Source organism: Oncorhynchus clarkii, chromosome 3, assembly GCF_045791955.1.
Source record: "Oncorhynchus clarkii lewisi isolate Uvic-CL-2024 chromosome 3, UVic_Ocla_1.0, whole genome shotgun sequence".
In the NCBI taxonomy this organism is placed as follows: Eukaryota; Metazoa; Chordata; class Actinopteri; order Salmoniformes; family Salmonidae; genus Oncorhynchus; species Oncorhynchus clarkii.
In genome coordinates, this window is record NC_092149.1 from 32,280,745 (window position 1) to 32,292,623 (window position 11,879).

Here is an 11,879-nt window from a genome sequence, read left to right on the forward strand (position 1 = left end):
ACAAACAGTTCCAGGCGGAAGTGGTCGGTCTTTTGATTACGTCACTCCATCGAATAAGGAAGGGGACGTCATCTTAAACTGTGAGTTGGAAGGTATGTGAAATATGTAAAAATACGGCTCATAATGTTGATAATTCATGAACTCTTTCAAAAATATGAATGAAATCGAACATTTTAGTGAGTGCAATTGCTTTGTACATTTCAAACAGTGTTCATCATTGGTTATCGCTCCCTGTCCGGTTTGTGTTAGCTAGCTAGCTACAGTAGCTATGATATCGTTATCTAGCTATCCAATACCTGATCCACATGCATCAGAGATGCATAATCATATAGCTAGTTTTCAGAATATGATTTGGTTAATATATCCCGTTTATTCATGCATGCATGTAGACTAGTGGCGTATGTATCAGAACTAATCAGATACAATGGAGTCCGAAATCATTAACACCCATAAAGATCAGCAGAAATGACTATAAAATAAATCATTTAAATACTGAGCAATTGTATGCTCAACATGTTTTGTAAGTTATATTATACGAATACAATTGCTCAGAGAAAGAAATGTTGTTTAACAAGTAATACATGATTTTCCTCAAAAGCTAAGGTTCAAAATGATTGACACACTTGTTTTGGTAGCCTGGTGGGTAGGAGCGTTGGGCCATTAACAGAAATGTTGCTGGATTGAATCCCAGAGCTGACAAGGTTCAAATGTCGTTCTGCCCCTGAGCAAGGCAGTTAACCTCCAACAAAAATTACCGATGACGTGGATGTCTACCAACATTTTTTTACAAGTAGGTATGGGGTTATTTACTGCTCATGCATTCTAATTGACGCCAAACTAGTGTTGCACGGTAAACCGAAACGTCAGTACTTTTTTAAAACTAGAACATGAAACAAGTTTCAGTACTTATATAAATTGTGTCACGTCATCCACTGATTGAGAGAGGATCAAGTCTGTCTATCAGCGCAGTTGATGTCCCCTTATAGCACGAGCGCATCGTGCCTGCTTCACTTACTCATTGCTAACTCTAGCCTGTCCTGAGGAACCACTGCACTCACTGGGAGTCTTGGCTGCTAGCTCCACACTGATGGTGCACAAAAGTGAACAAACTTGAATGATGCAACATGGCATGTAGAAAATGTTGCAACTGTTAGCAAAACAATGTTCATTACAGGCTTGAACACTGTACAATGCAAGAAGATACCAGTAGCTCAGACTGGTCTCATAGACTAGATGTCAGTCCAAGACACTCAAATTAGTATGGTTACATAAGATAGGAAAAAACAAAAACAGGGTTGGTCGAGGTGGATGGGTGTTAGAATCTCATCATGGACAACTTCAGCATTTTAGCAACTACTTATTACTTTTGAACTACTTTGCATGTTAGCTAAGCCTAACCTTAACCCTTTTAGCAAACCCAAACCCTTTAACCTAACCTTAACACTCCATAATTCAATGCATGCACACACTCCTATTGAATATGCATTCATCTGTATTGTGAATAGGGCTAGACTACATCTTGATTTACCCTGTTTATCAACAGCGATTTACAATTCAAATAAATTACCGTTATGCAGTTAGATTGGTAAAAACAAAGTCATATTGATTGTATGACTATCATTGATTCATTAATGCAGGGCTCTCCAACCCTGTTCCTGGAGAGCTTGTTTTGGTAGCCTGATGAAGCCTGATTAAGGTTGGCGCAAAAACCTAGTTCAAAATTTGGGTATCGTGACAACATTCCCCCAAACCCACCACTGGTGGGTGCATGACCAAATAGCTCTATTTTCATGTCATCGGACCAATGCACCGGTTCCAATCCAAATGCCAGTGCTGTTTAGCAAACTCCAGGCATTTACATTTGTTGGATGACATGAAAACAGAGCTCTTTGGTCACACACACTAGTGGTGGATTTGGTGTCTAAATGAGACTGCATGAGCAGAAAATAACCCACTACGGTAAAATATGGTGGTGGATCTTTGATGTTATGGGGCTATTTTGCTTCAACTGCTTCCCTGTTAAGGTCAACAGCATCTTGAACTTTACCAAGTACCAGGACATTTTAGCCCAAAACCTGGTTGCCTCTGCCAGGAGGTTAAAACTTGGCTGCAAGTGAATCTTCCAGCAAGACAATAATCACAATCACACTTCAAAATCCACAAAGAAATGATTAATTGACTAGAAAATTTATATTTTGCAATGGCCATCTCAGTCTCTGGACTTAAAACCCCATTTGAAAACCTGTGGTTTGAATAGAGTATCACAGTATGAGTCATAATACCCAAAACCCTAGCGGTCAAACATTGAAATGGTTCCAATCGTTTTTCTCAGAACCATTTCCCTGTTTGACCGCTAGGTTTTATGGGTATTATGACACCTCCACTGTGGGGCTCTATTGAAGAGGGCAGACAAAGGATATCAAGGATATGGAAGGATTCTGTATGGCGGATTGGTCTAAGATCCCTCCCAATGTGTTCTCCGAAAAGGGCTCCGTGCCATTATCCTTGCAAGTTGAGGTATTGAAAGGTATTCAAAACTGGGGTGTCAATCATTTTGACCCCTACCTTTTTTGAGAAAAAAATATTACTTTTTAAACAAAATCCCTTTTTCTGAGCAATTGTATTAGTATAAAATTATATCATTGTTTTGGCGCATACAATACAGTTCATGTTTGAATTATTTATTTGTATTTATTTATTTTATTTATTTCTGCTCACCTTTATCAAGGGTGTCAATAATTTCAGACCTCCCTGTATGTCTGGTATGTGGTGAAAAGCCCCTGTAGCACAGCTCAAGACTAGAAAGCAGTGGCCTCGGAAGTCCTTTGTCAGGGAAATTGCAAGGAACCACCACACCTTATCCTACTAACGTCATTGAATGCACTGCCATTATGTTTGTTGATGCACCCCACTGAACTAGGCCTGTGCTCTATATGTAACTATGCTACATACCCCTCACTACTGTTTCTAATGCAGCCCATGGCTATACAAACCAGCGACTGCTGAATTTGTCAGACAAGCCTAACGGCTAACCATGTTCATAAATTGCTTGTTTATAGGTATCTGTTTATATGTATCTCTAATGTATGTAATAAGATGTAATGCATGCATCTCCACAGGGGTGTCAGAGTTTTTCAATATGTCGTGGATAAGGGAAGGTGAATTGAACCTCATTGAGAAGCTCTCAGCCAACATACTGAAGGTATGGTGATCTATTTGCAAATGCATCCCTTCTGAGGATATTTCAATGAATTAATCACAACCACATTTTTATGATATGTAATATGGTTCTATCTGTATGGAATCCATCCACCCCTCCTTGGTCTCTCCCAGGCTGGCCCGATGCCCAAACATGTGGCCTTTATCATGGATGGCAACCGGCGCTATGCCCGCAAGCGTCATGTGGAGCGCCAAGAGGGACACACACAGGGTTTTGACAAACTGGCAGAGGTGAGGTTCCCAGGGGACATCAGTGTCATGATGTCGTCATTGTTCTTTCTATCATAGTTGTTCTCATTCATACTTTCCCTTTTGCATGAGCTTTCACATTGTCTTAGAAAAGTAGGTAAATGCACTTCACCCATATTTTTCACCATTACCATCATAACATGTATTTGTATAGGGCTGTCACCAAGTACATTATAAATACATACTACTCTGTTGGCTTTACTGATGATCAACCTTGGTGGCTCCTTCCTTTAGACACTACGCTGGTGCCTGAACCTGAGCATCCATGAGGTCACCGTGTACGCCTTCAGCATCGAGAACTTCAAGAGGTCTAAAGACGAGGTGGACGGCCTGATGGAGCTGGCCAAGCAGAAGTTCATCAGACTGCTACAAGAACAGTGAGTGTCAGAACCGAGGAGCTAGAGTGCTTCCATTAAAGATGCATAGGTGTGGGAGTCCCAGCGAGTGGGAGAGAAAGCAGCATAGCTACCTGCTAAATGATGGGTTATCTTTCCACAGAAAGTGTTTTACAGACACTTTAATTAAAAACTCGACTAGGAGGATGTTTCAGTAATTCACTTGGGCCAGACAACGGAAAGTTTAAATTTACCGGCCATTTCAGAGATTTGCCGGATCCATATGCATTGGGTGCGTAAACCATTAGGGAATCCACCCATGGTGCTCAGAATAACAGAAATCACATTTAGATTATGATAATTCATCTTAACAGGACATGCAACTCCTGTAATGAAGCAGCCAATAAAATGTTATTTTGAAACATTTCCCAAAATGGAATTTGCAGGAAAACACCATTCTAAACAGCGCAGCTTATGAGAGTGGATCTAAATGTGAGGGAAAAAACTACTTCTGTCTATACAGAAATTCATAAAATCATTCAAAATACTTCAGTAGAAAGCATGACTTAGCCACAGAGAAATTGAGGATCATTATCTTCTTTAGAAAATAGCTGTGGATTGTTTCAAATCACAAGCTAGTAGGCATATTTGCAATTTGGGCAGCGCATTTGGCATCTGGCTTAGCTGATTATTGAGTTGCGGTTGTCAGTGAATAGCATCTACAATATGTGTGAAGATAAAGTGTCTTGGGTATAATTGAAAATGTTGAGACGAAGAATGGGTGGGGTATTTGTCGGAGATAAAGGAGAGTCTCTTTCTAGAATGGCTCCGCTGTCTCATGTAAATTCTTAAGCATTTATTGTGTGAATTGTTTGCCCTTTGATTGTTTATTTTTTTAATCAATTGCCCATTACATATGTGTACACCAAACATTAGGAACACCTTCCTAATATTGAGTTTCAAAAAAAAATATATTCTTTAACCTGTCTCCTCCCCTCCATCTACACTGATTTGAAGTGGATTTAACAAGTGACATCAATAAGGGATAATAGCTTTGATCTGGATTTACTTGGTCAGTCTGTCATGGAAAGAGCAGGTGTTCATAATGTTTTGTATAAGCTGTGTATGTCACCAGTAGTAAATATACCGTTAATCACTGTCATGTGGTTACATACATTTCTGTTACTGCATGTATTAATGAGTAATGCTTGCTCCATGTGAGCGATGAGCATGTGTCTGGTTTCTTTGTCGTGTTAATGAACGCATACAAGTTACGGAAATACAGGAAAGTCAACGAAGTCGTTTTTTAAAACATCCATTGCGAATGATAATGAAGACTATTAAAAATATAGTTCCTCGCGGTAGGCTATTTGAACAATCTCCCCCTCGATAATCACCAAGCGTCGGTGTGAAAGAGCAACATTTTATGGATCTGATGAGCCCATATAACCAGTGGAAACTTCATAAAATACCTGAACACTTTTCCCGTAGGCATAAACAGCTGTCTGGGCCGAGCTCACTAGCGCGGGAAACGGGCCTGGAATAGGTTGATAAAATGTTGCAAGTTCACTAGCGAAATCTTCCGGCCAGACACAGTTGATTGGTTTGATACAACAGTTGATTGGTTTGATACAAATGTTGCACTTTACAATGGCTCAAGTCAAGAAGATAGAAAGGGAGGCAGGAAAGGCTGAGTACAGAGATTAATGTGCTTTGAAAGAACATGAATGTGTCATATTGTATGTTTTTATTTTGTCGGCTATGTATTTTTACTTAGTTGATTATGTAAGTTATAGGCGATGAGTTCAGTGCGCTCGTTTCTTTAGCCGCCAATGGATCATCAATGTGTCCATATGGCAGAGGCTGGTGCTCTCGCATTAGTAGAATTTTTACCTCGGGAGTTGTAGGATTTAACCACGTGACTGATTTTGAGAAACGAAAACGTTATAATTGAAATGAAACTGTTACACGAAAATGCGCATATGAAAATCAGAATTGCTAGAAATGGTTGCATAAATTGTAAGCTTCCCTAAACTTGAAAATCGCGCGCTGTCAATTAAGTATTTGTAAAATAATTGTGTCCACGTTTCCGTGGTCGGATTTTGCCTATAGGCTACATTGCAGCAATCTTTTATTTTTTATTTTTTTTAACCTTTATTTAACTAGGCAAGTCAGTTAAGTACACATTCTTATTTACAATGACGGCCAAATCCGTGTGCGCCGTTGAAACAATTTAAGTATGTTTTCAAAATGCGTACTGCCTCCCGCTTACATGTTGAAGCGCTGATATCCTGTTGCCTGCACTTAAATGATGCATGGAAGACGCTTCAATTTTAGAATTGTTGTGCAATGAATGGGCTTATAAATACAACAACCAGCTGAGTAGCTGCAGGAGACATCCCTCTCAAAATAGCATCTTTATGCTGTGTGCATGTGATAGTCGTCATGTATTTTATTAATCCAACAACTAACGAAAATACACACCAATTTAATTCCACTCAATTATGCAAATTAACCTATAGACCAACCGGTATTTCCATAAATTATTTTACAATGGGATTTTTTTCCTACTGGTCATTGTGGCCAGCAACAGTTTATATATCAGCTGTTAATTTGTTTTTGTTTGTTTTGGGGAGGGGGGGCAAAAGCCACCCTGACTTGGTCATGTCTGCTCTCTTCCAATCCAGGGAGAATCTGGAGAAGCATGGGGTGTGCATTCGGGTGTTGGGAGACCTGACTCTGCTGCCTCTGGACCTGCAGCAGCACATAGCCCGGGCTGTGGTGGCCACCAGGACTCATAACAAGTAGGAACCGCCACCTCATCATCCTGCTGCTCCTCACGTCTCTGAGGTGGCTGTGAGCTTGTGTGCAGCCATCTGAAAAACATTGCATTTTTGACATGCACCAAGGTTTATTGCAGATGCTGGACTTCAGTTGTTTATAATGCAATGCAATTTCTCTATGCATAAAACAACACATGGGCTTCTGTTCAGTCATCTAAGAGGTCTTCAGGAGTGGCTACTTACAGCTGTAATAACTCCTTTATTAACGTCTCACCCTCTTTTGCCAACAGATGCTTTCTGAACGTGTGCTTTGCCTACACCTCAAGACATGAAATCGCTAATGCCGTCAGAGAGATGGCTTGGGGCGTGGAGCAGGGACTTATCAAATCTAGGTAAACTACTTCAACAGAGATTCAGGAGATTAATATTACATAAGAGTGCATTCATGGCCCTCTCAAATGTAATTGTTCAATTTGCATTATCAGAGATTTGTTTTCTGCGCGTTTCTATTGTTTCTCAAATTACTGCATCGCCTGGTTCACCAACTACTTCTCAGATGGAGTTCAGTGTGTCAAATCGGAGGGCCTGTTGTCCGGACCTCTGGCAGTCTCTATGGGGGTACCACAGCGTTCAATTCTCCGGGCCGACTCTTTTCTCTGTATATATCAACGATGTCGCTCTTGCTGCGGGTAAATCCTTGATCCACCTCTACGCAGATGATACCATTCTGTATACATCTGGCCCTTCTTTGGACAAATGTGTTAATGCCATACAACACTCCTTCCGTGGCCTCCAACGGCTCTTAAATGCTAGTAAATCTAAATGCGTGCTCTTCAACCAATCGCTGCCCGCGCCCGCCCGACTAGCATCACTACTCTGGACGGTTCTGACTTAGAATATGTGGACAACAATAAATGCCTAGGTGTCTGGCTAGACTGTAAACTCTCCTTCCAGACTCATATTAAGCATCTCCAATCCAAAATTAAATCTAGAATCGGCTTCCTATTTCGCAACAAATCCTCCTTCACTCACGCTGCCAAACATACCCTTGTAAAACTGACTATCCTACCGATCCTTGACTTCGGCGATGTCATATACAAAATAGCCTCCAACACTCTACTCAGCAAACTGGATGCAGTCTATCACCATGCCATCCGTTTTGTCATCAAAGCTCCATATACCACCCACCACTGCGACCTGTATGCTCTCGTTGGCTGGCCCTCGCTACATATTCATCGCCACAAACCCACTGGCTCCAGGTCATCTATAAGTCTTTGCTAGGTAAAGCTCCGCTTTATCTCAGCTCACTGGTCACCATAGCAACACCCAACCATAGCACGCGCTCCAGCAGGTACAGTGGGGCAAAAAAGTATTTAGTCAGCCACCAATTGTGCAAGTCCTCCCACTTAAAAAGATGAGAGAGGCCTGTAATTTTCATCATAGGTACACTTCAACTATGACAGACAAAATGAGGGAAAAAAATCCAGAAAATCACATTGTAGGATAATGAATTTATTTGCCAATTATGGTGGAAAATAAGTATTTGGTCACCTTAAAAAAAGCAAGATTTCTGGCTCTCACAGACCTGTAACTTCTTCTTTAAGAGGCTCCTCTGTCCTCCACTTACCTGTATTAATGGCACCTGTTTGAACTTGTTATCAGTATAAAAGACACCTGTCCACAACCTCAAACAGTCACACTCCAAACTCCACTATGGCCAAGACCAAAGAGCTGTCAAAGGACACCAGAAACAAAATTGTAGACCTGCACCAGGCTGGGAATACTGAATCTGCAATAGGTAAGCAGCTTGGTTTGAAGAAATCAACTGTGGGAGCAATTATTAGGAAATGGAAGACATACAATACCACTGATAATCTCCCTCGATCTGGGGCTCCACGCAAGATCTCACCCCGTGGGGTCAAAATTATCACAAGAACGGTGAGCAAAAATCCCAGAACCACACAGGGGGACCTAGTGAATAACCTGCAGAGAGCTGGGACCAAAGTAACAAAGCCTACCATCAGTAACACACTACGCCGCCAGGGACTCAAATCCTGCAGTGCCAGATGTGTCCCCCTGCTTAAGCCAGTACATGTCCAGGCCCGTCTGAAGTTTGCTAGAGAGCATTTGGATGATCCAGAAGAAGATTGGGAGAATGTCATATGGTCAGATGAAACCAAAATATAACTTTTTGGTAAAAACTCAACTCGTTGTGTTTGGAGGACAAAGAATGCTGAGTTGCATCCAAAGAACACCATACCTACTGTGAAGCATGGGGGTGGAAACATCATGCTTTGGGGCTGTTTTTCTGCAAAGGGACCAAGACGACTGATTTGTGTAAAGGAAAGAATGAATGGGGCCATGTATCGTGCGATTTTGAGTGAAAACCTCCTTCCATCAGCAAGGGCATTGAAGATGAAACGTGGCTGGGTCTTTCAGCATGACAAAGATAACAAACACACCGCCCGGGCAAGGAAGGAGTGGCTTTGTAAGAAGGAGTGGCCTAGCCAGTCTCCAGATCTCAACCCCATAGAAAATCTTTGGAGGGAGTTGAAAGTCTGTGTTGCCCAGCAACAGACCCAAAACATCACTGTTCTAGAGGAGATCTGCATGGAGGAATGGGCCAAAATACCAGCAACAGTGTGTGAATACCTTGTGAAGACTTACAGAAAACGTTTGACCTCTGTCATTGCCAACAAAGGGTATATAACAAAGTATTGAGAAACTTTTGTTCTTGACCAAATACTTATTTTCCACCATAATTTGCAAATAAATTCATTAAAAATCATACAATGTGATTTTCTGGAATTTTTTCTCATTTTGTCTGTCATAGTTGAAGTGTACCTATGATGAAAATGACAGGCCTCTCATCTTTTGAAGTGGGAGAACTTGCACAATTGGTGGCTGACTAAATACTTTTTTGCCCCACTGTATATCTCACTGGTCATCCCCAAAGCCAACACCTCATTTGGCCGCCTTTCCTTACAGTTCTCTGCTGCCAATGACTGGAACGAATTGCAAAAATCGCTGAAGTTGGAGACTTATAACTCTCTCACTACCTTTAAGCATCAGCTATCTGAGCAGCTTACTGATCGCTGCAGCTGTACACAGCCCATCTGTAAATAGCCCATCCAACTACCAACCTCATCCCCATATTGTTTTTATTTAAAAAAAATTGCTCTTTTGCACACCAGTATTTCTACTTGCACATCATCATCTGCATATCTTTCACTCCAGTGTTAATTTTCTAAATTGGAATTACTTTGCTACTATTGCCTATTTATTGCCTTACCTCCTTACTCCATATGCACACACAGTATATAGATTTTTCTATTGTGTTATTGACTGTACTTTTGTTTATCCCACATGTAACTCTGTGTTGTTTTTTGTCTCACTGCTTTGCTTTATCTTGGCCAGGTCGCAGTTGTAAATGAGAACTTGTTCTCAACTGGCCTACCTGGTTAAATAAAGAAAATAAATATTGTCTTGTCTTGGTTGTTGTGTCCAGTGATGTGTCGGAGGCCCTGCTGGGTCATTGTCTGTACAGCAGTAACTCCCCCAATCCTGATCTGCTCATTCGCACGTCTGGAGAGGTGCGACTCAGTGACTTCCTGCTGTGGCAGGTAAGGACAAATACACTCCTTACTAGCTGTTTCCAGCGTGATGTTGAATGCTAATGAGATTAGCCTCTTGCCTAGCATCCTTTGGTAAGGACAAGACCTACTTCCTGTTCAGACAGTGGAGCCTCTGGTTTAGCTGCCTCTCCCACTACCTCGTGACTTGTTCTTTGTAAATGTAGGCTGTCTGGTGTTACCTGTGGGGATTATTCAGTGGGGTGCAATGTTTATAGAATGTTGCAGACACAAATGTAATATTTTTTTTGTCTGTGCTATCCTGTAGACGTCCCACTCCTGCTTAGTGTTCCAGTCAGTCCTGTGGCCAGAGTACTCCTTCTGGAATCTGTGTGATGCCATTCTACAGTATCAGCTCAATCACAGACCTCTTCAGGTATGAACTCTCTCTTTCCTTCATTCATCCCCCACATACATTCCACCATACGATATTTACCCAACCTTTAAACGCGTGTGCACTTTTGCCACAAATGTTTGGCACATTATTTCAAGTTGCATTTCCAGCATTGAGCGAGAATTCATTAGCAGGGTCATCTGAATACCTGTAATAAACTACTGTGTTGTGTGGAACACTGAGGTCTGCTTGAATGACTGATCCCTATGTATGCTGCAGAAAGCCAGAGATCAACACAGAGAGGGACAGGCCCTACAGCAGCATGAGGCAGACCGGGCCTGTGTTGCAGACCTCCTACAGCACCACGGCAATGGAAAGCCCCTGGATGCCCAGAGGAGACAGGAAGCACTGCTCAACTACACTGCCAGCCGAGAGGAACGGGTTCAGGACTTCCTTGGTGCACTCCAGCACAAGAGAGACTCCTTCCTCGCTGACTTAACCAGCCAAGCTGCTCTGGCATAAAGAGGGGATGAGGGGAACACAATGCTCCCCATCTTGAATTGGGGGAGCAATCCCATCTCTCCATCTCTTCCCTAAAGGGCAGAGTGGTTTGAAACTTCTTATTTTGTATGAGTGATTTTACCCCTATGGGGCTATATGTGGGATATTTATGTGTGTATTCTAAGTCTGATCAAAGTCTAATAAAAATATAAGTCTGGTAAAGAGCTAATGATTCTATAAGTTGTTCTGTAAAATCTGTCCGTCAAATGGATTCCATGGATATTCTCTTTGGATTGATATTCACAATGGAATCGGAGTACTCACTCCCAGAGGAGATACACATCGGAGACCACCATTTACCACAGCACCAGCTACACTACATGACCAAAAGTATGTGGACACCTGATCGTTGAACATCTCATTCCCCAACTTTGCTGCTATAACAGCTTCCACTCTTCTGGGAAGGCATTCCACTAAATGTTGGAACATTGCTGCATGTATTTGCTTCCATTCAGCCACAAGAGCATTAGTGAGGTTGGGTACTGATGTTGGGCATTAGGCCTGGCTTTGCAGCTGGTGTTCGATGGGGTTACGGTGAGGGCTTTGTACAGTCAAGTTATTCCACACTGATCTCAACAAACCATTTCTGTATGGACCTCCGCTTTGTGCACGGGGGCATTGTCATGCTGAAACAGGAAAGAGGCTTCCCCCAAACTGTTGCCACAAAGTTGGAAGTACAGACTCGTTTAGAATGTCATATGCTGTGGCATTAAGATTTCCTTTCACTGGAACTAAGGGGCCTAGCCCGAACCATGAAAAACTGCCC

At 41.9% G+C, this 11,879-nt stretch overlaps 1 protein-coding gene across 2 annotated transcripts; it reads left to right on the forward strand.

The window, feature by feature from the left end:
* The first annotated feature begins 40 nt into the window (after positions 1-40).
* On the forward strand, positions 41-11,290 carry LOC139405920 (dehydrodolichyl diphosphate synthase). Of its 2 annotated transcripts, none has more exons than XM_071148368.1 (9): positions 41-92; positions 3,120-3,202; positions 3,334-3,450; positions 3,703-3,845; positions 6,491-6,607; positions 6,877-6,978; positions 10,095-10,209; positions 10,487-10,594; positions 10,832-11,290. In XM_071148368.1, the coding sequence occupies exons 2-9, from the start codon at positions 3,140-3,142 to the stop codon at positions 11,072-11,074; spliced, it is 1,008 nt and encodes a 335-aa protein (XP_071004469.1). In that variant the 5' UTR covers positions 41-92; positions 3,120-3,139; the 3' UTR covers positions 11,075-11,290. The 2 variants fall into 2 exon arrangements, with proteins under 2 accessions (XP_071004469.1, XP_071004470.1); XM_071148369.1 differs by having other exon boundaries at positions 64-80.
* Positions 11,291-11,879: the final 589 nt, after the last annotated feature.